The 26,148-nt window shown below is 57.2% G+C and overlaps 4 protein-coding genes across 13 annotated transcripts; 3 read left to right on the top strand and 1 right to left on the bottom strand.

Moving 5' to 3' along the window:
- Positions 1–725: 725 nt before the first annotated feature.
- ARRDC2 (arrestin domain containing 2) lies at positions 726–10,990 on the bottom strand. 2 transcript variants are annotated; one of them, XM_058858487.1, is made up of 8 exons: positions 10,553–10,990; positions 3,938–4,004; positions 3,698–3,845; positions 3,256–3,358; positions 2,757–3,013; positions 2,500–2,659; positions 2,115–2,266; positions 726–2,029 (listed from the first exon to the last, which is right to left on the bottom strand). In XM_058858487.1, exons 1-8 carry the CDS (start codon positions 10,806–10,808, stop codon positions 1,976–1,978), a joined length of 1,197 nt encoding a protein of 398 aa, XP_058714470.1. In that variant the 5' UTR covers positions 10,809–10,990; the 3' UTR covers positions 726–1,975. The 2 variants fall into 2 exon arrangements, with proteins under 2 accessions (XP_058714470.1, XP_058714469.1); XM_058858486.1 differs by lacking the exon at positions 10,553–10,990 and adding an exon at positions 4,887–5,304.
- Positions 9,421–10,589, top strand: LOC131589253 (uncharacterized). Its single transcript, XM_058858489.1, has 2 exons — positions 9,421–10,256; positions 10,459–10,589. The coding sequence occupies exons 1-2, from the start codon at positions 9,421–9,423 to the stop codon at positions 10,559–10,561; spliced, it is 939 nt and encodes a 312-aa protein (XP_058714472.1). The 3' UTR covers positions 10,562–10,589.
- Positions 10,991–16,091: 5,101 nt separating the features above from the next.
- On the top strand, positions 16,092–20,731 carry PEX11G (peroxisomal biogenesis factor 11 gamma). 4 transcript variants are annotated; one of them, XM_058858490.1, is made up of 5 exons: positions 16,092–16,227; positions 17,134–17,310; positions 17,387–17,565; positions 17,689–17,739; positions 18,159–20,731. In XM_058858490.1, exons 1-5 carry the CDS (start codon positions 16,162–16,164, stop codon positions 18,385–18,387), a joined length of 702 nt encoding a protein of 233 aa, XP_058714473.1. In that variant the 5' UTR covers positions 16,092–16,161; the 3' UTR covers positions 18,388–20,731. The 4 variants fall into 4 exon arrangements, with proteins under 4 accessions (XP_058714473.1, XP_058714474.1, XP_058714476.1 ...); XM_058858491.1 differs by having other exon boundaries at positions 18,162–20,730; XM_058858493.1 differs by having other exon boundaries at positions 17,689–17,780; positions 18,162–18,335.
- On the top strand, positions 20,376–24,808 carry LOC131589251 (ectoderm-neural cortex protein 1-like). 6 transcript variants are annotated; one of them, XM_058858484.1, is made up of 3 exons: positions 20,376–20,389; positions 21,564–23,369; positions 24,265–24,808. In XM_058858484.1, exon 2 carries the CDS (start codon positions 21,579–21,581, stop codon positions 23,346–23,348), a length of 1,770 nt encoding a protein of 589 aa, XP_058714467.1. In that variant the 5' UTR covers positions 20,376–20,389; positions 21,564–21,578; the 3' UTR covers positions 23,349–23,369; positions 24,265–24,808. The 6 variants fall into 6 exon arrangements, with proteins under 6 accessions (XP_058714467.1, XP_058714465.1, XP_058714468.1 ...); XM_058858482.1 differs by lacking the exon at positions 20,376–20,389 and adding an exon at positions 20,823–20,910; XM_058858480.1 differs by lacking the exon at positions 20,376–20,389 and adding an exon at positions 20,911–20,943.
- Positions 24,809–26,148: the final 1,340 nt, after the last annotated feature.

Below are 26,148 nucleotides of genomic sequence, written 5' to 3'. Positions count from 1 at the left end.
GGGCAGGAGCACGTGCTCTGGTGCAGCTGCGGGGCTGAGCAGCTCAGCAAACAAAAAAATAAAGTGGGGGGGGAAAAAAAAATCACATTCCAGGGGCAGTATTTTTAAGCAGCACAGTCCATGGAAGAGAAAATTAAAGCCCTGATTCAAAACCTGCCTTGCATGCACCAAGACTTGCCGTGCCCAGGGGAGACACAGAGCACAGAAGTGCTGTGAAAAACCAAATTCCAGCCCCAGGAAGCAGGTGAAGGAGCCTCTCAGCTCTTCCCACAGGGCAGCAGCTCCCAGCCAGCACAGGGCTGATCCCAACCCTCCTTGGGACTGGCTGAGCCAACACAGGAGTGTCCCAGCTCCCAGCTGGGTCCCTGCCAGGCTTTCAGGATGGAGGAGACTGTGTCTGTCCTCCGGGAGCCTGGACACAAACAGGAAGCAAGTGTGGAAAAATACAACAGGTTTGCTGGCAGCCCTGCATCCCAGGTAAGGGGAAAAGTGCCAGAACTGCACAGATGTGGAAGTGCCGGAGGCTCAAGGGACCAAAGCTGCTGGGGAGCTGTGCTGGCCGAGTGACCCAGTTAATCCCAGTGCAGGACTGGGGGCAGGGTGCAGCTGGGTGCCTGCAGGGCAGTGAGGAGAGGACAGGGAGCACTCCCACATCCCAACAGCCACAGCATGGCTCCAGACAACGGGAAGCAGAAAGAGGAAGAGAAAACTATCCCGGCAACAGCTTGGTTTAAAGAATTTATTTCAGACAAAAAATTCTCCACCAAAAAGTCATACAAAAAGAGTAGAGACAAAGAGTGGTCATTACAAAAGTGTTCACAGATAGAAAAGACTCATCTGAGCAACCCCAGCACAGAGCCCAAGGCACACTGGCTTTGGCTGTGCATGGCCAGGGATTGTCTCAGTGAGGGAATGCAAAGGTCCTCGGCCCCATAACTCTGCTCAGGTCCCCCTGCAGCGAGCGGGGTCAGCCCCTGGCTCCTCACTACAACATCCAGCTCGCCCTTCCCACACCATTTCCCACCCCAATGAGCACAGGTTGCTGCTGGGTCCTCACCCCACCAGGGCCCTGACTCCTTTAGGGGTACAGCATCAAGGACTCCCAGCCCTGACAGATTCATCCCAACTCCACATCTCCCATGTAGCTGCCACCAGCCTTAGACTGGGCTTCCCTCTCTCCTTCTTGGCCACCAGCCACAGCTCCAACACCCCGTGCTGGTACCACAGTTTGGGGGCTGGTTTCAGCCCCATCTTGGGGGGAGGCACCAGCATGCTGTGCAGGTTTGGTGCTGACACTCAAGAACCAGCTTTCCTGTTCTCAGTAAATGGCACCAAAACACTTTCACAGATCATAAATTCATCCCCCAAATCCTTGTATCAGCCCTTGGAGGCCTTTAGAGTTTGGTTAAGTGGCTCAAACCACTCCCCCCACAGGTACCCACAGGCTTGTGGCAAAGATTATCAGCAGTGGCTGAGCCCTCTGCTTCATCCAGCCAGAAAAGGACCTTTCACTGCCTTGGGGACCTGCAGTCCTGGTGAGCCACAGGCAAAGGGCTGCACCTGCATGCCCCAGGGCCCAACCCTGAGCACCATCCAAACACTCTCCAGTAATCCTGAGAAATGCCTTCAAGCTCCTGTTTTCCACACCAGGAGCTGACAGAAGTTTTCGGAGCACGGCACTGCAGGCAAGGAGAGAGCAATCTCAGCTCGTATTCCCTGTTCTAACCCCAAAATCCTGGGGCAGTTCTGAACCCCACGTGTCCTGCCCGGCCACACACGGAGCCGCTCCACACCGCCAGCCCCTCGTGTTCTCCAACCCTGCCACGGCACCCGAGGGACAGTCACAACAGGAGTGGTGAGGGTGGTGAGTGCAGTCGGGGTCTCACGTCCCCGTTTCCAGACTCAAGTGCTGTGAGGGTGCAAGCTGCCATCCCCAGGGATTGTCACGCTGTCACACGCAGCCGATGCACTTCTCTCAGCAGGTCATGCAGCGCGGGCGGATGCTCTCCGATGCGGGGTTTGGATCCACCTGCAGAGCCAAGCCCAGAGTCAAAAACCTCAGCAGTGGCACATCCCAGCCTCCACCAACCTCCCAGCCCAGAGGGATTAATCACCTCTGAATACAGTGGAGGTGGTCGGAAGCGGAATTCCTGGATGTAGGCGAAGAAGGGACCCTCCAGGATGTCCCCGAGTTCGCTGCGGCACGGAGGAGCCAGGCCCTGCTCAGCCTCTGGGCTGGACACAACTGCTGAGTACTCAGGAGGGGCTGGAGAGAAAGGAGAACCATCAGGGAACAGTAAACACTCTCCATAAATGGGGGACATGCAGGTAAAACCCACTATTTCCCAAACCCTCCCAGTTCCCTGAGGAAGGAACCCAAGAGATTCAGCACCAAAACCAAAAAATTGGGTTAAAAAAAAGTAAAACTGGCCCAGTTGAGAACTTTGCATCTCACTCTGCTGACCAGGGGGTTTATCCCAGGGAGAAGGAGATGCTCACCCTCCAGCTGCTCTGGGATGGTGCTGAGCCAGTCCAGGTTGACGCTGTACTGGCTGCTGACACTGGAGGTGCGGCTCCCAAAGGGATGCAGCGGGATGGTCCCGATGACAAGAGGCAATTCAAGGAGCAGCTTGGACGTCCCAGGAATATCCACGCAAACCTGCCGAGACAGAGAGCAGCAGGGAAGCTTAGCTGGTGGTGTTTTCCCAGTCTGGAGGGGCAGGGATGTCCCCTGAGCTCCTGCAGAGCTGACTCACCTTCAGGGAGTATTCCACCTGGATGATGCGGCACTGCAGGATGGACGGCCCCACGGGCGGGATCTTCAGCGCCCGGCCGTGCCACACCTCGCGCTTCCCGGCCGGGATGGGGTCCCCGGTGATGCTGGTCACCACCGACTTCTTCTGCTTCTTGGTGCCCCGGGCAATGAAGGTCTGGGTCTGGATTATGGCTGCCTTGGGCACCACGGCACGGCTCGTGCAGTTGTCGATCTCAGCAAAGATGGGGATGACCTCACCTGCCAGAACAGACACACACACGCTGGAGCAGGCGAGGCAGAGCCCAGAACTGCCTCGAGGAGTTGCTGCACAGGCCCACCGAGGGCTGGCCACGCTGTCTGACAGGGCAGGCACAGGGTTTCATCCAGGAGGAACATCCCAAGGACACTGCTCACATCTAAAGTTCTCTGATTTCCTGCCAGCTCACCAAACCCCCTCCTCTGGGGTCTGCCCCAGGGCCCACTGAGGTTCAAGGGCTCACCTGGGGTGTAGCCTTTTCGGTCAATCTTGGCAGTCACAGATACTTGGCCACGGTTGCAGTACCAGGCACGTGCAAGTTTCTCCTTAGCACCTGCCTGGGGAGCCTGGAAAAAGGGAAATATTTAGGCTATTTAGTAACTAAGGATGAAACTCAAAGCAATCACCTCCCTGGCACCAAGAACCTGCCGGGGAGCATCAGCAATTTCTCAGGTATCTGATGCAAGAAGCTGTTGCAATGCCTTAAAGTTTCCAAAAACAAAGAGGCACAGCTGACCTCTGCCCAGCCCAGGTAATGCTGGAGGGCACAAGTTACAGGGGGAAAATATTCCCTCTGGAAACCAGGCCTGCACTGTAAGGCTGAAGGGCAGGCAGACACCTTCCCCGTGGGCTTCCTGGCTGAGTTTTGGATGTCAGAGCCCCAGGGTGGAGCAGGGGGAGCTCACCAGCAGTGCAGGGGTGTTTATGTCGATGGGTTCAATCACAGTGAACTCCTTCTTTGCCTTCTTCACTGTTGACCAGGGTCTGTGCAGCTTGGCCTTCACCCAGTAGCGCACACTGCCATGCTTCCCCTCGAAGGAGGTGGCCAGGGTCCTGGGCAAGAGCAATAAACAATTTTAGAAGGGTTTTGCTCACAAAAACCTGATTTTCAAGATGTCCTCTCCCCCCCAAAAACACCAACTTACTCGGGGAGCTGGAAGGTGAAGGGGAACTCGTGCCTTCCTGCCTGCAGGACAGTGGCCTCACCATTGTCTGTGGGTAAAACAGATTGAGGAGGATTAGCTCCCTCCTGCAGAACTTCCTCCCCGGGTGGGTCACAGAGATGTGCAGCTCCCAGCAAGGAGCAGCACGAGGGCACAGCAATGTTTCTGCCAGGGCTGAGCTGCAGCAGCTGTGACACAAGAGCTGGGCACTGTCTGCATTCCATGTGTCTGCAGACACACACGGCCCAGGGGCACCTCCTCAGAGAGCTGGGCAGCTTCCCCAGGTGGGCTCTGCTTCATCCTGCAGCCACCCCAGCCACAGCTTTGGAGTGAGAGCCCAAAATGCCCAATTTGAGGGTGAGTGGCCAGCCAAGCCCCCATGCCCCTCAAGAGTTTGCATCCCAGGGGTGGAGGGGACCTCAGGGGATTATCTAGGTCAATCCCTGCACCTCAGAACAAGCTCCTGAACCTCCAGCTTTCCCACACTGCTTCCCTGCCATGAACAGCTCACAGGAGAGGGGGAGTCTTGTCCCTAAGCGAGGTGCCCTGCACAGCAGCTGAGCGAAACCCCAAGATTTCGGGGTGCACCCAGAACATGAGGTGTCTGCAGGGACCCACACAGCCCATTCCCAGACCCTACGGCACCCCACACCCCCAAATTTCAGCTTGTTGGCGTGTCACACACTCAGCAGCCAGGCTGTCCCCAGCACCCAGATTCCTGCAGTTTTGGGGTGCCATGCACCCAAGCATCGGCGGCTGTCCCAGGCACCCAGATTTCATCCGGTTGGGGTGTCCGGAGCACCCGAGAGCCGGGGTGTCCGGGCAGCCCCACAGCCCCGCTGCTGCAGCCCCCGGTGCCCTCAGGCCCCCCTCGCCGCCGCCCGGGCGGTGCCGAGCCCCGGAGGAGCCCCTCGGGCAGGCCGTGCCGTACCTGGGGGTGCCATCAGCGTGTCGCGGTGGCTCAGAAACTCCACCTGGTCGCTGTAGCTCTGCGTGTAGGCGGTGCTGGAGCCGGCGCTGCGGGACTCGGTCCAGTGGACGCGGGCAGCGCCCATGGCCCTCAGCCGGAGCGCCCCGAGCCGTGCGGCCGCCGCCAGCTCCAGCACCACGCGGCCCGACACCGCCTGCCCGGGGCTGAAGGCGGCCGGGCCGTCCCGCTCCGCGCCCTCCAGCACGATCGAGAAGCGTTTGAGGCGATCGAAAATCATGGCGCGGCTCAGCTCCGACCGGCGCGATGCGGCTCAGCCCGGCCCGGCGCGGCTTTAAGCGCCCGGCGCGGCCGGGGGCGGCCCCGGCGGGGCGGGACGGGCCGGGCCGGGCCGGCCCCGCCGGGCCCTGCAAAACAAGGCAGGGAGCATGTGCGGATCGGCCCCTCCGCACGGAACGCGGCTGGACGGAGCTCCCCGGGGGGGTTGGACCGTGCGGTGCCGTGTCCGCTCCCCGCGGGGCTCCCCGACTTACCCCGAGACACCGAGACATCGCCGCCGGAGCGTGGGCTGGGCAGGGGGCTGAGCACTGCCCGGGGGTGACCCCCTGTCTGCTGCCCCCCCAGGACTCCCTGCAGCTCCCATCCTTGGCCCCCAAGCCCTTCTCTAGCTTCTGTCTTTGCCCCCCAGAATCCCTTCCGGATCTATCCTTGCCCCCACAAATTTCCTCTCTAACTCCATCCTTGCCTCCCAAAACTCCCTTCCAGCTCCTACTCTTGACCCTCAAAATCCCCTTCCAGCTCCTATCGTTGCCCCTCAAACTCCATTCCAGCTTCTGTCCTTGCCCCCCCAAAATCCCCGTCCTTGTCCCCCAAAATCCCCACCCTTGCCCCCCAAACTCCCCATCCTTGGTCCCCAAGCCCTCCTCTAACTTCCATCCTTGCCTGTCAAGTTTCCCCTTCACCTCCATCCTTGTCCCCCAGAGCTCTTTTCCAGCTCCCATCCTTGTCCCTCAAGCTCACTCGTCAGCTTCTATCCTTGCCCCCCAAAATCCCCATCCTTTCCTCCCAAAATCCCCATTCTTGCCCCTGAAACTCTCCCTGCAGCTCCAATCCTGACATCCCACCCCATCTTCATCCAGCACCCCCACTCCCAGGGTCACAGCCATGGGCTGTGGCCAGGGGGGATTCCTCCCTCTAAACCTCTCTCCTTCCAGCCACACATTGACCCACATCCTTCCCTTCCCGAGAGCCATTCCCAGGGCTCAGGGCAGGCTGGATCTGGGCTCCTGACACAGCCCAGCCAACTGGTGACACGGTGATGTCTGGGACATCATTTAGTTCTAAGAAATCCAGAACTGGCTGGGGTTCAGCTTGTGCAATGACAGCGTGAGCAATCCTCTTCCCTGCGCTTGTTAACCAGGCGAGCACCAGTTTTCCACCAGATTCTGCTGGGATTGGTGTCCAAAACCCAGTGATAAATTCCACCTGCACGGGCAGGAGCAGCACAGGGTGTCGCTCCATCAGCGCCATCCACGGTTGCCTGTGCTCAGCCCGGGTGAAAGTGTGGAAACTGGGAACTGGTGATTCCCAAGGTGGACATCTCCATCAGCAGCACCCCAAGATGTTGTAAAAGTGGGGAGAAAGGAATCTGTGCCCCCCAAAAGGGTTAATTGAAGCCTTTGAAACTTCCACTTTAATGATGGTTGTCATGTTTACGGAGCACAGAGCCTTGCACCCCCGGCACGGGTAGGGGATAAGACAGAACAGGCATTAAAAATGTTACTCAGCACTTGGCTGCCCAAGTTTTGGGGATTTTTGAGTTGCTCCCAGCCATGCCAGGCAGGACCTGCTGTGCTGAACTCAGTTGATCGCAGCCACTTAAAAACTGAGCTGGGCTGAAGCCTGGCACTGCTTTAGCTGTTTCCAGTGGTGGACTGGAATTGTCTGTCTCCCTCCCCAGGGGAAGGGGACTGTGGTTTGTTTTATATGCACAACCATTTGCTGCCACGGGCAAACATGAATCATAGCAAACGCTGCAGAGGGAGAGGGAAAGGAGGAAGGAAGACACGTCACAGCACGAGTTAACTGGTGACACTGGCTCTGGGAAGGCGCCTGCTGTCCCTGCAGTGACATTAGAGGTGGGGAGGCTCTTGAGAGGGTTTGGAGCCTTGGCTGGGCCCCCTCTCTTTGCTTGGCATCCTCCTCCTCCTCCTCCTCCCGCCTGTCGGCACACACCCCTGGGCCGTGACTCAGCCCTCGCCCACGGGATGCGGATCCCTGCAAACCAAACCTCCCTCCCGTGGCAGCGCACGCGATGCCCCCGGCTGTCCCTCGCTGCCGCCACGTGGGGAGGGAGGGCAGCCCCCCCTGGACCCCTCTGGGACCCCTCTGGGACCCTTCTGGGACCCACGCACCCACAGAGGGTCTCTCCTGCCTCCCGGGATCTCCAGAAGCTGTGGAAGCACAGCCGAGGGTTTTCCTTTCAGGAGCGGTGCTGGGTGCCCAAGGCAAACCCGGCCAGGCCGGGCACAGCACTCGGGGCACGATCTCCAACTCTTCAGCCCCATCTAGAGTCTGGCCAGGCTGGAGCCGCTCCCGGCAGGAGCTGACACCTGCCCGGCTCATGGGGGGCTGCACCTTCCCTGACCAGCTGCTGGGACCTGCTGCCTTCTCCCCTCCGAGCCCGGAGTCACAGGAGGGGCCCTGGAGCGCCAGAGAAGGGAATGCAGCAGGTAAACAGGTAAATAGCAGCCGGGATGGGGGTGAGATGGGACAATGTAGAGCCTGGCACAAGCACATGCTCCCAGACTGAGGAACCAGCTCCATCCCTGCCAGACTGGGGACTGCTGTGTATGGACAAGGATTAAGGTGATGATTGAGAGCCATCCCGCAAACAAAGGAGAGCCCTGATGCCATAACTCTTCTGGATGTCTCCATGAAAATAAAATGGCTTCTGGATGTTTGTCCCTCACCAGGGCAGGAACTACACCTTTGGGAAGTGCTGCAGGATCCTTGGACAGAAAAGATCACTGCACGACACGGGGCCCTCCCATCACCTCACACAGAAGAGTCCAGGGTTCTCCTTGTGCCCCCTGCCTTTTCCTCTCCTCCTCTCTCAAATGATTACACAACACACGTTTAAAGGCCCTGCCTGAACATCCTTCTTGCACACTTTTTTCTTGTCTCTCAGCACAGCACCCCGGTGCCAGCGCTCACCACCCTGCCAGGAAACTGCAGATAAACTCAGCTGAGGGGAGAGCAGAAGGGAGAGCGCTTATCTGTGCCCGGCTTCCCTCCTCTGCACTGCCTTGTTACCATGACAAAACCTGCATTTTTTAAACACCACGCAGACACAGCTGATCTCGTGGAGAAGCAACAAGAAAGGAGCAGTCACAGGGACTGACTGGCGGATGGTGGCACGTTTCTCACCAGCTGACATCAGAAGGCCCTCACGCTGCTGTTGGGGACAGAACAGGGGACAGAGAGATCCAGAGGAAGTTATTTTGGCTGCAGGACAGCCCCTCTCTGCTATTCACTCCCTTAAAACGCCCTGGTGATCACACGTGTCTCTCTCACAAGGCAGAAAAGGGATCTGTGTACGGACAGAGACAATAAAATCCCAGCCCCCAAGCTGTGGTGTGGCTTTCTGCTCCCCAGGCAGTCCAGCTCAGCACTCCCTGTGCAGTAACAGGGGCCAGGAACCATCAGCTCTGAGCTACAGGTGTGCAGGGTGCCTGCGAGGCCGAGCAGCTCCTGCAATTCCTGCAGCCCTTGGCCAAGTGCCCTTCCCCAGATGGCTCCAGGGGCTCCTATCACACACAATCCCAGCAGCAGAATCCAAACGTGCTGGCAGCAGCTTGTGGCTTCCCTACAGACATTTCCTGCAGGGATAATGGGGGATAAACTCACCCTTGTCACCTCAGAGCTAATGGGACACCAACCAAGTTCTGCATGACCAAGCGCTCAGGATCCAGGGCAAGGGCTTAATTGTAATTTGGACACTTCATAGAGGTGCAGCTGCCAAGGGGACAACCTCAGGCACAGCATGGAAGAGCTGCTGCCAAAAGACAGAAACTCCAGAGAAGTGCAGGTGTTTGGAGCAGATGGCAGAGCACAGTCATCCAGAAATAGAGAAAATTACCTTCCCAATGCAGTCCAGAGACAGGAACACCTCCAGGAAACCAACTCAGTTCCTTTTTCCATCCCTCCAGTTTATTCCTGCAAAGTCTACATTTGCCAGATTGGGCTGGCACCGCTCTCTGGGTTGCACTTGGCCACTGACACAATGAAATGCCCTCGGCATAAGTCCTACAGCCATCTCCAGGCCTGGGCAACCAGGCCACAGGTAGTAACAAGGCCATGAGAAACAGGGAAAGGGGGAAGAAAAGCCACAGAGGAATGGCTGTGACACTGTTACTGGAGGGGAGGATAAAAGGCATGCATGTTCCTGAGAAAAGCCAGAGTTAATGAGTGGATGGAGAGCTGAGACATCCCATATCCCTCAGCTCTGGATCATTTCATCCCAAGCACACAAAGAATGGCTTGTGGTATGCAAGTGGCTTGTGCTCTTGCAGCAGATCTAAGCAACGTGCCAGCTGGGCACGCGGTCCCAGCATCAGGGACCCAAAAACAAACATTGGCTGAAGCACTAAGTGCTCTTTCCACACTTGTGAGCAGACACTCGTGTTTGCTCTTCCCTATGCAAACACAACAAAAGCCACAAATCTCTGGTGCTCCCCAGCCCTGGGTTTGCCAGAAGCTTCCTGGAGACCAACAGCAGAGAGAGAAACCCTCAGCCGAGGTGAGAAGAGGGGCAAACAGACCTGTGTGGGTCAGCAACCCCCACAGAGGGCAGAGGATCCTCTGCAGGGACACCTACAGCCTGAGGGGGTCCCAACCCCACAGCCTGGCACAGAGACACATCCAAGGGGTCCCAACCCCACAGCCTGGCACAGAGACCCATGCAAGGGATCCCAACCCCACAGCCTGGCACAGAGACACATCCAAGGGATCCCAACCCCACAGCCTGGCACAGAGACACATCCAAGGGGGTCCCAACCCCCTGCCCTGGCACAGAGACACATCCAAGGGATCCCAACCCCACAGCCTGGCACAGAGACACATCCAAGGGTGTCCCAACCCCCTGCCCTGGCACAGAGACACATCCAAGGGGTCCCAACCCCACAGCCTGGCACAGAGACACATCCAAGGGGTCCCAACCCCACAGCCTGGCACAGAGACACATCCAAAGGATCCCAACCCCACAGCCTGGCCCAGAGACCCATGCAAGGGGGTCCCAACCCCCTGCCCTGGCACAGAGACCCATCCAAGGGGGTCCCAACCCCCTGCCCTGGCACAGAGACACATCCAAGGGTGTCCCAACCCCCTACCCTAGCACAGGGACACATCCAAGGGATCCCAACCCCACAGCCTGGTACAGAGACACATCCAAGGGATCCCAACCCCACAGCCTGGCACAGAGAGACCCATCCAAGGGATCCCAACCCCACAGCCTGGCACAGAGACACATCCAAGGGATCCCAACCCCACAGCCTGGTACAGAGACCCATGCAAGGGATCCCAACCCCACAGCCTGGTACAGAGACACATCCAAGGGGGTCCCAACCCCCTGCCCTGGCACAGACACGCACCCTGCGCCATGGGCTTACCGGGGATGAGCTGGTGGCGGCGGTACAGGAAGGTCTGGTAGGCCGTGTAGTCCCGGTAGACGACGTTGAGGCCGATGCTGCGGCTCTCCAGCCAGTGCACGGTGGCCAGGCCCCGGGCACACACCTCCAGCGCCCGCACCCGCAGCGCCCCGCGCAGCTCCAGCTGCACCCACCCGTGCAGCAGCTCCCCGCTGCCGTGGGCCAGGCCGTGCTCCAGCCTCACCACCAGCCTCTGCACCCGCCCCGGCAGCTGCATGGCCACAGGAGCTCCAGGAGCTCCCCTGCAGCTTTCCAGGGGAAGGAGGAAGAGCAAAGGCTACACCAAAATCCCTGAATTTATCCCGGCTCCTAGCTGGCCCCACCCTGCAGGCCTTCCCCAGGGTTGGCCTGAGCCCTTGTTTTGCAGCGATGCTTTAGCGTTGACCTCATGTGTGTGAGGCTGACGATGTGGCCGGGACGGGGCCGCGGTGACGAGGGACGTGTTTTTAAACCAACTGAGAAAAAAAAAACATGATTTCATCTTATCTCTGAGTCACAGACACTGGCGACGTGACACGGGGACGTGCCGGTGGCTGCACTGGCAGGGAGGGGTGTCACACACCACCAGCCACACTGCTGGGTTTCACACAAGAAAACCTTCCCAGTGCAGCCATTCCTGTGGCACTGCTGGAATAGGAGAGGAGTTTAGAAGGCAGAGGCCCTCGCTCCATGCTTTCTGTGTCTGAAGTTGCGCTAAAATCCATGTGAAAAAGAAAGTGAATAATCACAGGGACTCCCGGCAGCAGCTCTCCCAGCCTCCAAGGGTGATTCCCTTCTCCCCGTGGCTGTTCCTGCAGCAGCACAGGTGGCAGTGCCACCTCAGGGTCACATCAAAGTAATGGGGCAGACCTGGAGCAGATGCAAGTCCCTGTTTATGCATCAAATGATGCAACTGAGGTGTTTGACTGGAGGTGTTTAACAACGTGCTGGCATGAGGGACTGATGTGAGTGCCTGTGTGCACTTGGAAGAGGTGAGTGCACGGCTTCTTTGAAGCACGTGTGGAGCAGAGACTGTCCCATTCCTGAAAATAGAATCAAATCCATAAAGGAAAGTACGAGGCTCGTGGGCCCAGGCACTGCTCACACACAGACTGAAGCAGCTGTGAAACTTCACTAGCCCCAAAGGGTCCCGAGGAATCAAACCCAGGGGCATGAAAAGGCTGAGAAGAGTTTGTGGAGTGGCAGCTGTGCCACCCTGCTCGCTCAGCCCCCAAAGGAGGGGGATGAACAGCTCTCACTGACCCCTCTGGGACACACCTAGATCCCAAACAGAGTTAGTGCAAGCTCAGCAGTCAGGAAGCCCATGTGAGTGACCAACTCAACAAAAACACAGAGCTCACCTCTAGGAAAACAGCCCACTCATCACAACCTGGGCAGAGCTGCCTCGCTGTCCCACTGTTCACTGACCTTTGATTGCAGGCCTTGACACCAAAATCCAAACAGATAATTAGGGAATATTCCATCCCCCACACAGCCCTGATGGTGCCTCTCGCTCTGTTTGATCTCCTGCCCTTCCTCTCTGCTTCCCCCTACCCCACCTTCTTCATTCCACCCCAGTGCCTGCCCAGAGGCGCTCCGTGGGTCCTGCAATCCTGAGGGATGTGCCACCCACGCCTTTGGGCTAATCTCCTAGTGTTTATTCTTGCTGTCACAACACCTCCTTGTGTCCTCATTCAATCTGAGAAATAGATGTTCCCTGTGACAACACACAGACGGGCCAAGAGCAGAGCACAAGGAGGGTTCTGAGATCCCACGCCGTGTAGGCAGCTCAGAGTGCGTCAGCAGTCGCTGGAGAAGGGAGAACATCACCTTCCTCTGGGGACAGGGTCCTTCCAGGGTCCTCATGGGGACACAGCTCACTTGGGAGTTTGCCTTTTGGATTTCAGTGGGCTCCTGGGTTTGGGTGTGAGCTCGCCTCTCTGCTCAGCCCTGCAGAGGTTCTGTGCCCTCCTGGGCAGCCCCTGGGATAAACATTTCATCTGAGGAGACAAAACAGCTTTCAGCTCACTGGGATGGGGCTGAGAAAGGGGCAAGTGGCACCACTGAGCCTGGCAGCCCCAAGATCTGAGCCCAGTGACCCCACACAGGCAGCTGCAGCTTCCTCTGTCTCTGGTACCTGGAAGATGCTCAGCTTCCTCTGCTGGTGCTGCAGAGACCTTTACTCTGGCTGGACAGCTCTAGCCACGACAATTTTCATCCTCTGACCCTCTGTGGGGGACTTCAGTCACCTTCTACCTCCCTCCAACATTCCCTGGCTTAGGGATTTGGTTGCCTTTCCTTCCTCTCCCTTCAAAATATTTCTCTTCTACAGCTCTGCTCCCACCTGAGGCTGGAGCAGAGAGGGTTTGGTGCTCACTGGTCCATATCAAGTAGCTCAGGGGCACATTCCAAGGTGAGTTAAGGGGAAGCTGGAGGTTTTTTGGGTATAAACCCACTTCCCCTGTGATTAATCCAAGCCTATTTAGGCTGGATCTGCTGTAGCACGTCTTTGGGGAGTCCCTCTGCTGCCTGTGTGGCACCAGCATGGCTGGCGTGGTTCTGACAGAACTTTCATCTGCTGACAGATGGAATCAAAATAAAAACTAAATTTGAGGCAGTAAATTAGGAGGCAGCACCAGGAAAGCTCTGCAGTCGCAGATACCTGTGGGCATTTCCCCTGAAGACAGGAAAAGGCCGGCTCTGCCGTCAGCAGTTTGCTCAAAACCTTCGCCCAAACATAAAACAGCTCTCAGGGTGAGGAGGCAAATGAAGAAATTCACATGGCAGTTACGGGAATATCACTCCATATGGTAGTTATGGAGCTGCTCCAGAAGTTTAGGGCCAAGGAAAAGACCAATTCAACTGTGATTTGTTCCACATTTAGTTAATCAAATGGCTTAAACACAGATCCATGGCATGAAGGGACCTCTCTCTTAACTGCTGGAGAAACAGGAGGCAACGTCAGAGGAGGATTTTCTTAATGCCTTCCATGACCAGCTCTAACCACATCCCTTCCTGAGGTTGCATAAGCACAGCTTTTGATCAAAATCCTTTCCTTCCTCCCAAAAATAAATGTAAAACAACTTTTAAAAACAAACATAGCGATGGAGAAAGATCATGACACTGGTTCATGTCCCAGAAATCATTCATTTTATTCATTTTACGTAATGAACTGGCAGAGGGATTGACACCAGATTGCAGCGAGGTGAGTCACAAGAGTGTGGAACAAGGATGTGGTACATCAGGTGGGATAACTGCAGCATCTGAGGATACAGCAAGTGTAGAACAATCAAAATCACTGAATATCCCAAGTGGGAAGAGACCCACAAGGATCTCAAGTTCAGCTCCCTGACTGGAGAGGACTGCGCAGCAAAAGCTTGGCTGGGAGTAGCTCTGCTTAGTGCTATGAACCTGTTTCATGAAATCAGATTGATTTACTCAAAGGATCATTTACTCAAAAGCTTGATTTACTCAGAAGGTTCTTCCCCCCGAGGGTGCTGGCACTGCCCAGGCTCCCCAGGGAATGGGCCCGGCCCCAAGGCTGCCAGAGCTCCAGGAGCGTTTGGACAGCGCTCTCAGGGATGCTCAGGGTGGGGTTCTTGGGGGGTCTGGGCAGGGCCAGGGGCTGGATTTGATCCCTGTGGGTCCCTTCCCACTCAGGATATTCTGGGATTCTGTCATACTCGGCTATAAAAGGCGAAAGCAAAATATCCAAGTAGTTGTTCCAGCTTTAACTGACAGCAGTGTGAGTGTGACTCTGCCCAGCCACTGGACCCGCTGGAGCCCGGGAGGAAGCGAGTGGGATCCACGTGCTGAGGGAAGGCGTACGAGGATGGAGAGAGCCCAATTTCTGTCTCCACACAGAATATTCCCCTCCCATCACTCAGCCGGGGGCTGGGAGGTCGCTATAGGTGGGACAGGGGAAGATGTCCCTGGCTCCCGGGTGACGATGGGGATGTGGAGATCTCGTGCATGTGAGCACAGGACCATGGGGGCACAGCGGGGACTGACATCCACAAGGGTTTCCTCAAAGTTGGGTTTCCCAGATTTCTTTGTATCAACCTGGGGCCGGCCTAGAGGCCCCCAGAACAGGGTGTTATAGATACATATATTGTTGGCTTTTTGCAAATATTAAAATGAATATTATGTGTATAAGAATGGAAATTTTCGTTGTATTAATATAGTTTTCTTTATTTCTGTTATTGATGAAACTTAGAAATAGTGGTATAATACATATATGTTAAGCTATGACATAGCATTAAAACAAAAACTGCTTTTGTCTGTATAACCCAAAGACTGAAAAAGACAGCTGGAGACACTTTCTTTTTCCTTTTGTAAACTCTCTTATCCAGATGAAGACAGCAGTGACCAGAGCTCTGGGGGTGGAATTTATTGCATTTCTGGTATCAGAGAATGTAAATCTCAATGGCACCAAGAAGATTGATCTGTTGGAAGGGGGCAAGAGAAAACTAAACAGAAGAACACCAAAGATCCTAAGAAGAATGTATGAATATGGATGAGAATTTATGGATATGTAGTAAGATTCTGTTTTTAAGGGACAATCCTTTGTTAGTAAGGTGTGCTCTCTTAGCTGAATGCAGAGACACCCGGCCCTATCTGTATACTTTAGGTTTTTTTCTCCTAATTGTTTTTTATTAAACTTTTAAATTTTATAAAAATTATGTGAACCTTGTTTTTCACAGGGGGAACCGGGGTGAGGAGAGGGATGGTGGAGGGTTCACTGGAGGGGTGCAGAAGCCGTGAGGGGCACGGACAGCAGGAGCCAGCTCCGCTCTGGCACCATCCCTGGGCGGGCACTGAAATAAATGGAGACAGACTCCCATTTTACACTTTTATTAGAATTCAGCCTTGGCGTGGGGGCCCAAGGCGCCACTCCCATTGTTCCCACACTGGCAGCTCCAAGGAGGGGGCACAATTCAGCCTTGCAGCACACACTGCAAAACTGGAGTTTCCATCCTCACAAGAGCAGCCATGACGCCTGCTTTTTCAGGCTTGTTGTCCACTTTCCCAGTCCTCTGTGGTCATGGTGACAGCTTTTAAACAGGCTCAGGTGCTGCAGGAAGACAGTCTTCCTTCATAACTTGCTAGGATATGTTTCTTTGGCCTTTTATTTCCTTGTTGGCTCATTGTTTTGGTGAGCCTTAGTTTGCATATCCCTCATGGCCCACAGCCCCCTGGGAGCAACAGCAATGGTTCCTGATGGGGGAAGGGAGGTACGAGTGTAGGGAGCAGGGTTGTTACATAATAACAGGGAAGTAAGGGAAAGGGGGTAGAGGTACATCTTATAAGAGAACTCTTAAAACACTTCAATAACCGGTAAGTAATTAGCATTACTAACAACTGTCGGGGTAAACAAGGGGTGCAGTTAACCGTACACAGCCGAACACCTACAGTATTTTAACTGGGCTGGATTTCTTGCGAGAGTTTTTATTCATAACAGGCACCCTCCATCCCCAGGCAGGGCCCGGCTAGGCCGCGGGGCAGCCAGGCCGCGTTGCCATGGCGACAGCTCCGCCTCCTTCCCGGCGTGCCCCGCGGCCACACGTGACCCCGCACCCGGAAGTGTTGCCATGGCGGCGGGCGCCCTCCGGGAGCTCGTGGCCGCGCTGGAGACGCACCGGGGCCGCGACCGGGCGGTGAGTGAGGGGTCTGAGCCCTCCGGTACCGGGCGGGGAGCGAGGGGTCCGAGCCCTCCGGTACCGGGCGGGGAGCGAGGGGTCCGAGCCCTCCGGTACCGGGCGGTGAGGGAGGGGTCCGAGCCCTCCGGTACCGGGCGGGGAGCGAGGGATCTGAGCCCTCCGGAACCGGGCGGCGAGCGAGGGGTCCGAGCCCTCCGGTACCGGGCGGTGAGTGTGGAAGGGGGTCTGAGCCCTCCGGTACCGAGCGGCGAGCGAGGGGTCTGAGCCCTCCGGTACCGGGCGGGGAGCGAGGGGTCCGAGCCCTCCGGTACCGGGCGGGGAGCGAGGGGTCCGAGCCCTCCGGTACCGGGCGGCGAGCGAAGGGTCCGAGCCCTCCGGTACCGGGCGGGGAGCGAGGGGTCCGAGCCCTCCGGTACCGGGCGGTGAGAGAGGGGTCCGAGCCCTCCGGTACCGGGCGGCGAGGGAGGGGTCCGAGCCCTCCGGTACCGAGCGGTGAGGGAGGGGTCTGAGCCCTCCGGTACCGGGCGGTGAGAGAGGGGTCCGAGCCCTCCGGTACCGGGCGGTGAACGGCGGGACCCGACTCTACTGTAGCGACCCATCCTTAAGGGGAGGGAAGCAGCTGAGAGATTCCTAAGTGCTCGTTGGTGGAAAGGAAGGACGAAAGACAGAGGGTCCACAAACACTCCAAGTTTTGCCGGTAAATGACACGTTTGGGGTAGAAATGGGTGTGGGAGTCCCGGAGCGCAGCGCGATGGGGTTTGGGTAAAGGGAAGAGAAGCTGAAGAGAGAGAGGCGAATTAAATAAAGGAGAAGAGGAGAAAAGAGGGAGAAAAAGAGAAGATTAAAGAGAGGAGATGCCCAGCCCTGCTTGCAGCATCACCTCCCCTGAGCGGGTCCCCGCAGGTCCGGGCGCTGTGTTACGGCTGCCAGCTGCTGGGGGCAGCGCTGCCCGGGCCCGCGGGGCTGCCCGGGGGGCTCCTGGCCGCCTCTGCCCAGCTCAGCTCCTGCCGCACCGCCCTGCGCCTCTTCGACGACCTGGCCATGCTCCGCTACAGCTGCAGCTACGGGCTGGGCCCCGAGGTGAGCGCGGCCCCGGGGGTCCCCGGCAGCGCCCCCGGCCCCGCCGCGGCCGTGCCCCATGTGCCGCTCCCCGCAGGGCGAGGACGCGCTGCTGCGGGGGCTCTCGGTGCTCTGCAACGTGGCCAACCAGCTCTACTACCCCTGCGAGCACCTGGCGTGGGCCGCGGATGTCGGCATCGTCCGCGCCGGCTCCCAGAAGTGGTGGACGCGGAGCACGGCGCTGTGGGGCTGTGCCCTGCTCCTGGGCATCCTGCGGTACGGCCCCGGGGGCTGCAGCAGAGCTGGGCGAGGTGCTCTTCCTCACTGAAGCACTTGGTGCAAGAGGAAAATAAACCCTCCTGTTGGGTGCTGTAGGAGAAATAACTCTGTTCTTTCTAGATCCTTGAGAATCTTGTTCCAGTTAAGAAGAAAACTGAGCCAGCAGAAGTGGTATGATTTCCCTCTGTGGCTGATCATGGAATGCCAGAAGGGTTTGGGCTGGAAGGGATCTTAAAGCCCATCCCATCCCCTGCTATCGCAGGGACACCTTTCACTGTCCCAGGCTGCTCCAAGCCCTGTCCAGCCTGGCCTTGGGCACTGCCAGGGATCCAGGGGCAGCCACAGCTGCTCTGGGCACCCTGTGCCAGGGCCTGCCCACCCTCCCAGCCAACAATTCCTTCCCAATATCCCATCCAGCCCTGCCCCTCTGGCAGTGGGAGCCATTTCTCCCTTTTCCTGTCCCCCCATGCCCTTTTCCAAAGTCCCTCTCCGTCTTTCCTGTAACTCACCCACATCTGTCAGTTCTCATTTGTAGCCATCACAGTTATTAGGACATTCTGGACTGTCACTGATATCACCTTTTCTTCCAGCAGCACTTCTTCACCTCAGAGCCAGCAGAAGCTGAGAGCACAGGTGAAGGCTGAAGTTTTAAGCATCCTCATGAACACAGCAGATCTCTCCAATGCAATCCACTGGCTGCCTCCAGGATTCCTCTGGGCAGGAAGGTTCCCTCCATGGCTGGTAGGACTCCTGGGGACCATCTCCTCCCTGATTGGAATCTACCAGGCATCAAGAGGAGCAAATTCTGAATCTGCTTAAGCCATAACTGAGCTTCACAAGCCCAGTTTTCACATGGTAAAAGTGCCTTTAGTGAGGCAGGGTGTATTTTAAGATATCCCATAATTGGGACTGGAATCCAGATGCCTGTTGCAGAAGGGATTGTTTGCAGCTGACAATTTTTATCACTCTTCATCAGAGAAATAATTCTGAAAATCAAGAATCTCCTACAATGGGTAAATCTGAGGGGAAGAGAGCTGCTTCCATCTGTCCCAAAAGATAAATGCAACCTCCCAGGTTTTCTGCTACTTAAAAGAGCACAATGGCCACGGTTCTGTCACAGAGAACTGGTCAGGGATGAATCCTGAGCGTTCACACTCTGGGCTCGGTGCTTGGTGCTGCCTCTGAGCCAGGGATGGGATCCCTGTCCTGGGAGTTCTCCGGGTATTTTGGGCTTTGGGCTCAGAGCTCAGACAGAGCAGGGGTGTTGTTTGTGACAATTGTGTTTCTGTAGAGGCGAGGGGGGCAGGAAATTGCCACTGGAAGCAGCGTGAACCTTCCTAGCCTGCCTTGCCCGTTTAAGGAGAAATGTTGGAAGTCGAGACTTCCCGCAGAGCTGAGGCTCCAGCTGTGCCTTTGTGGAATGCCACCGGGTGGAGCTCTTCCACCAGGCTGCGGCAGCTGACAGTGGACTTTTTTTTTAATTTAAAAAAATAAAAATAGCAGGAAATTTATTAATCACCTTTCAAAGGAGCAATCAAACCAATGGGGTTTGCAGTTACAGTTCTGGGCGTTGCCAATAATAAACGACACAAATGCTTCAAAGGTGGCCTTGAGTGATCATTCCTCCTGATACCAGGGAGAAGTTTTTTATATTCGGTTCTGGAAAGCTCCAAAGCATTAGTGCTGTGTGAGCTGCAGCTCCACTTGTGGCACCAGCCTTCCTCTTGCTGAAATAATTCCCAGCCCCTGCCTGACTGCAGGGAAATGCATCCTTTGCAAACAGTTCAGCTCAGAGTGTGTCCCTGCCCCCAGCTCGGCACATGCTGCACTTCAGGAGGTTTGACCTTGGCTCGTGTTGTTGTTTCTGGCCTGGACACGGGGAAACACTGGTCTTGCCTGTGTTCAAAGAGCAGAGTAAGGCCTGGATACTCTATCCTTTGTCCTGTCCTTGGTGTTTATCTGGACCTTCACCCCCAGTGTCCCTGAGGATGCCTTCCTGGCTGTGCTGGGGATTTGCTGCCAGACTGACAGGTTTTGGTACAACTCAAGGCTTACCTGGAGGAGACTCTTGTTATTTCTCTCCTTTTCTCAGTCCTGTGCCTGAACAGGGAGAGCACCCAAGTCCTTCTGCTTGGGGACAGCTCTGGCTGTTGCCTGATCCTGTCACCCACTTGTGCTGGCTCCTGCTGCAGTTTAGTGGTTTTTAATAATAAATCAGATTTATTTTGTATTCTTAACCCCATTGAATCATTCCTCCAAGACTCGCTGTAGTGCTCAGCACAGAACAAGGTGTAACTGCAAAAAACAAAAGAAAAACAAAACAAGAAATGCCACGTAACCCCTGATGCCAAATTAATAAACCTCTTAACATTAATTTTAATGTATTATGCATTAATTTTAATGGAGAGAAAGGATGTTCTAGGTGTATTTGCTTCATCAGTTCCTCAACAATTGACCTTAATTTGCAGCAGGTAAAGCTGGAACATGCAGAGATAATTCCAGATTGGGTAATTCAGAATTGCTGGAATTTGTATTTTTTTCTTGAGGAGGTTTTGATCCCTGCTGACACACAGTGTTTAAACACCTGGGGTGGCTGCTGCTGCCTCTCCAGGGCAGCACTTGCTCATTTTTAGCACAAGACCTTGTGCAGGCAGACTAAATCCTCTCAGAACTTGGCGTTTTCTTCTCTTTTCTGATGTGACCATCAGCCCAACTCGTCTCTTGCTCCTGACACGGGGTGATGGTTCCTTCCCTTGGCGAGGCAAGCACCCTGCCCTGGTGCTGGCGGTGCAGCTGATGGGCCGGGCTCCACATCTCTCAGGTGGGCTCCATGCGGGAGAACATTTGCTGAGCAGGGCTGGTTTGTTCGGCCGCGACCTGCCTGTGTCAGCAGAGCGGGATCCAAAGGCCGCGGGCAGGCGCTGCTGATCCCAGCGCGGCTGCCCCGTTTATGGCCCTTTATGGCCGGGTGACTCGCTCCGCAAAGCTCCGCCGCGCTCGGGAGCCTCAGGTCCGCCGTCCCGGCCCCATGGCGCGGCTGGCCGCGATGTTCGGGCCGGGGGACACCGGGGGTCACCGGGAGACACCGGGGGTCACCGGGGGTCACCGCACACGTGGGGAGGGGACACGGCCACGCTGCCCGCGGGCAGGGCGGGGCCAGCGGGCGGCGCATGCGCACGGCCGGCCCCGCCTCCCATTCACAAAGAACGAGCGCCGGGCGCCGCGGGCGCTGATTGGCTGCGGGGCGGGCGGGGGCGGGGCCGGCACGGGGCGGCCACGCGGCGGCGGCGGGGCGGCGGCAGAGCTGGAGCGGAGCGGGACCGGGACCGGCAGCGGAACCGGGTACGGGATAGCAGGGACCGGCAACGGAACCGGGTACGGGATAGCAGGGACCGGCAACGGAACCGGGTACGGGATAGCAGGGACCGGCAACGGAACCGGGTACGGGATAGCAGGGACCGGGCGGGACCGGGTACGGCACCGGCTGTGGGAACGGGTGCAGAACCGGGTGCGGGATAGGGGGAACCGTGCGGAATCGGCTACGGGAGCGGGTACGGCATAGAAGGGGCTGTGCGGAACCGGGTACAGGACCGGGTGCGGAACCGGGCGCGGGACCGGGTATGAGATAGGGGAACCGTGCGGGACAGCTGGGCCAGGTGTGGGACGCGGGGCCGGGTGCAGAATAACCGAGTCAGGCGCGGGACAGCGCAGCCGGGTGGGGACCCCTGCGCCGGGTGCGGGACCGCGGGGCGGGCGGGGCCCGGGCATCACCGGGAGCGCACATCGCCCCCTCCCCGGTACTAGGTGAGACCCGGCGGAGCCGTGCGCTGCCGGGGTGTTTGGTCCGGGAGCTCCCGGTGCCCCGTTCGGGTCGGTGCCCCGCGGCTGCGGGACCGCGCTCCCGCCACCGGCTCCTCTCCGCCGTCCGCCGCATCCCGGCCGTGCCGGGCCCGGCACCGCGCTGCCCGTGCTGACTCGCCGGTTCTGCCCCGCAGCACGGCCCCAGCGCTATGTCCGTCAGCAGCCACGAGAACCGGAAATCCCGCTCGAGCTCCGGCTCCATGAACATCCACCTCTTCCACAAACCGGGCCACGCCGACAGTCTCCTCACCCAACTGAACCTGCTCCGCCAGCAGAACCTCTTCACCGACGTGGTGCTGCGGGCTGGGAACCAGAGCTTCCCCTGCCACCGCGCCGTCCTGGCCGCCTGCAGCCGCTACTTCAACGCCATGTTCAGCGGGGGCCTGAAGGAGAGCAGAGATGCCGAGGTGAACTTCCACGACTCGCTGCACCCCGAGGTGCTGGAGCTGCTGCTGGACTACGCTTACTCAGCCCGGGTGCTGATCAACGAGGAGAACGCGGAGTCCCTGCTGGAGGCCGGGGACATGCTGCAGTTCCAGGATATCCGGGATGCTTCGGCTGATTTTCTGGAGAAGAATCTCTACCCTGGGAATTGCCTGAACATGCTGCTGCTGTCCGATGCCCACTGCTGCGAGCGGCTGCTGGAGCTGTCCTGGAGGATGGCCTTGGCCAACTTCACCTCGCTGTGCAAGACTGAAGATTTCCTCCGACTGCCCAAAGACAAGCTGCTGGAGCTGGTGGAGAGCGAGGAGCTGGAGGTAGAGGATGAGACGCTGGTCTACGAAGCCGTTATAGGCTGGATCCGCTACGATTTGCCCCGACGCCACGAAGTTCTGCCCGAGCTGCTGCGCTCCGTCCGCCTGGCCCTGCTGCCCGAGTCCTACCTGCGGAAGCAGGTGGCCTGTGAGAAGCTGGTGACCAGCCACAAGCTGGGGGAGGAGATCGTGGCCGACGCCGTGCGGTGCAAAATGAAGATCCTGCAGAACGACGGGCTGGTGACGGGGTGCTGCGCCCGGCCCCGCAAGGTCAGCCAGGCCCTGCTGCTGCTCGGGGGCCAGACCTTCATGTGCGACAAGATTTACATGCTGGACCATAAAAGCAGCGAGATCATCCCTCGTGCCGACATCCCCAGCCCCCGCAAGGAGTGCAGCGCCTGCGCCATCGGCTGCAAGGTCTACATCACCGGCGGCAAGGGCTCCGAGAACGGCGCTTCCAGGGACGTCTGGGTGTACGACACCCTCCACGACGAGTGGGCCAAAGCCGCTCCCATGCTGGTGGCGCGGTTTGGCCACGGCTCCGCCGAGCTGGACCACTGCCTGTACGTGGTGGGGGGTCACACGGCCATGAGCGGGGCGTTCCCGGCCTCTCCCTCCGTGTCCCTCAAGCAGGTGGAGCACTACGACCCTCAGCTGGACAAGTGGTCGCTGGTGGCTCCTCTCCGGGAAGGCGTGAGCAACGCCGCCGTGGTGGGAGCCAAGATGAAGCTGTTTGTTTTCGGGGGCACCAGCGCCAACCAGAACAAGCTGCCCAAGGTGCAGTGCTTCGACCCCTGCCAGAACCGCTGGACGGTGCCCGCCAGCTGCCCCCAGCCCTGGCGCTACACGGCCGCCGCCGTGGTGGGCAGCCACGTCATCGTCATCGGCGGGGACACGGAGTTCTCGGCCAGCTCCGCTTACCGCTTCCACAGCGACACCTTCCAGTGGTCCAAGTTTGGGGATGTCACCGCCAAGTGCATCAGCTGCCGCGCTGTCACCTCGGGAAACAGGCTCTACGTGGTGGGGGGCTACTGCGGGGCTCAGCGCTGCAAAACCCTGGACTGCTACGACCCCTCGTCCGACACCTGGAGCAGCGTCACCACGGTGCCTTACGCCCTCATCCCCACCGCCTTCGTCAGCACCTGGAAGTACCTGTCTGCCTGAGCGTGGCGAGGGACCTGGAAGGTAAAATAGCTGTGGGTCAGCCAGAGCTCCTCTGTAGCAGGTTAAAACTTGAGGGGCAGATGCACGTGGCTCTGAACTGGAGTTGTTCCAGCCTCGTGTGAACATCAGCTCCAAAACTTCAGGCTGGTAGTGTGGGATCTAAAACCCCTGCAGGAGAGAGATCTCTCTAGGTGCTGAAACACTGCAGGGAGAAAATCAGTATAAATAACAAGACTCTGAACCTGGCATCTTGGCCTGTGCAAGGATTTTGGGGAATGCTGTGTGTGAGGATTGGGTGTCGTGGCTGGGTCAGGAGGCTGGAGGAGTCGATGTTTTTGCAGGCAGGCTGGGGACAGACCCCGTGGTGCCACCGGCTCCGGCTGCTGCTTTTAGCACAGCCTCCTCCTCCTGGTGCCACGCTTAATCTGCCAGTGGCACCCAAATGTCTTGTGGGACGCCAGGGCTGTGAGCTGGTGCCAGAACAAGATTATAGCTGGGATTTAGTCCCAGAATGGTGGGTAATTGCATTTATAAGACAAGCCTTGTCTATGTATAAACACAGGGTTTCTCTGCTTCTAATTATTCCCTGGTGTCCCTTTCATGCCATTGCTTTTCTGCTACACAGAGATTGACTTTCAACATTTGCAACTGGAATTAAACCTTTTCTAAAGGCTTTTGGCAGAAACAATGCCAGTGAATCAGAGCCCCTGCAGGGTTTTCCTTTTCTCCTTGCAAGAGTCGTACTGTCTAAATAAAATTATTTACTGTAATAAAATATCCAGTAATACCTTTAGAAAATTCCTGGCTGTGGAGGGAAATCAGCAGCATTGCTGGGATTTCTCTGGGGTTTGAGGCCTGAGGAGTGGGCTTGGGGTTGCTGTGCCCTGGTCTCACAATGCTCTGCTCTGCACCACAGGCTTCACACCTGATTTTGCCAAGTGCCTCCCTTGGCTGAGGATGCAGATGGAAGATGCAGGCAGCAGGAGCACCTCCTCCAGCTGGAGTCTGTGAGCTGGGTGCCAGCGTGGAGCCCATCAGCACCAGCAGGGCTCAAGGCAGCTCGGCTTTGGCTTTGAATTGCTTCTGCAAATCCATCCCCTTGGTCAGGCCAGGGAGGGGACAGGCACGGGGGGACCTCCTTGGGATGACAGCTTGTGCTGTCCCCTGAGATAGAAAAAGGTCTCCAAGTTTTCTCCTAACTTGTGTGATCTCGGAGCAGGAACCAGAGGGATTATTTTGGTTTCAGTGGTACTAGAAAGGAGAAAGGACACTCCTGACCAGCTGCAGGACTGCACTGCTGGGACTCAGAGCACCCAAGCAGTAGCCTGGAATGTCAGAGCATGTGAAGTACTTTGCCCACGGGCTGGTTCTGTACATTTATTTCTTTTTTATACAGCAGTTTTGTTTGTTTATTACTCAGCCTGGAGCTGTTTCAATAAATCTGAATAAAATCCACCGTGTCCCTTGCCTGTTCAGTGTGTTTCAGGTGCAGGTTTTCCCAGCCCACAGTGAGACCATATTTAGTAGAGCAGTGAGGAGCAGTCCCTGCTGCAGTCCAAATCAAGGGCTCAGATCTTCCTGTACCTTTGTAACTTGGCACTGAGGAAAGCTCAGATCTCACACTGCCTTCTGGCTTTGAAGGAGACACAAAACTCTCCAAAACTTCAAAGATTAAGGTATTCTCTACCCTTTTCCGGTCACTCTTCACAGAGTGGGGTTTCCCTACTTTCCAAAAGAATGGGAGAAAGTGCTGCCCCTTCTGTCCCAAAGGGCTTTGTGCTCCAGGCCCTGCTCCAGGTGAGGGGAGGCAGTGCCTGGGAAAGAAAAGCTCTGTTAAGGGGAGGAGGTGAGACAGGAACCAGCATGGTCAGAGGAAACAGGCACCAAAGGTACAAATGTCTCACCACAGAAGCATGGTTTGGGTGTGATCCATTATTTCAGAATTAAATAAATCAGTGTCACAACTCTTCTGAGCTGCTTGCACAGGCAAGAGCCGGCAGGATAGAAAGGAAGGGAGCTGCCCTGCTGCTGGGGGCTGGAGCAGATGCACCAGCTTCATTTCCACCCCCTTTTCTGATGCTTTTGCCATTTTCAGCCCCCAGGCTGGGCCTTTTTTCACAAACCCTTGTTGTGCCTCCTCTCCATCGCTGGCTGAGCCCAACGGGAGCTGGTCAGGCTGCAGGGAGAGGAGCCCACAGCCCTCCTGGTGCACACAGGCAGCAGCAGGGAGAGTCATTCTGATGAGAAAAGGCTGTTTAGATCATGAGATCCAACCATCCAGCAGCTGCCAGCCTGGCTGTGCCTTGCAAGCAGGGAAAGTCACAGCACAGGACTCTGCTGGGACCAGCAGCCATCTGGAAGTGTCTCCAGCCCTGTTACCCAGCCAGGAGCTGCCTCACCTTTGTTACAGCTCCAGCTACTCCTGAGGGCTGGACAGAGTCCGACTGTGCTCAGTCAGAGGAGCAGAGGTTTCATTCATGGCGTTTGAGCAGCAGCAGCTGTTTTGTTTATGCTGCCAAGCAATAAACGCTGGCTCTGTGCCACATCCGCCTCCCGCTCCGGGGATGGAGCAGCTTCCAGCAGCACGGATCCATCTGCCTGGGCGTTATCTGAGCCAGGCTGGGCTGTTCTCAGCTGGGGGAACAATCCCCAGCTCTGCTGCTGCTGCTGCAGCCTTTGCAGGGGCTGGGCATCGCTCCCTCCTTTCAATCCAAGCACACCTGGGCTGGGCTGCTCTGCAGAGCCTCTGCTGCAGGCAGCAAAGCCAGCCCGGGCTGAACTGCATCGGTTCATCCTCCTT

This window comes from Poecile atricapillus, chromosome 28 (assembly GCF_030490865.1).
Source record: "Poecile atricapillus isolate bPoeAtr1 chromosome 28, bPoeAtr1.hap1, whole genome shotgun sequence".
Lineage (NCBI taxonomy): Eukaryota > Metazoa > Chordata > Aves > Passeriformes > Paridae > Poecile > Poecile atricapillus.
Note: the sequence above shows the minus strand (reverse complement) of the source record. Positions and strands in the feature narration are given on the sequence as shown.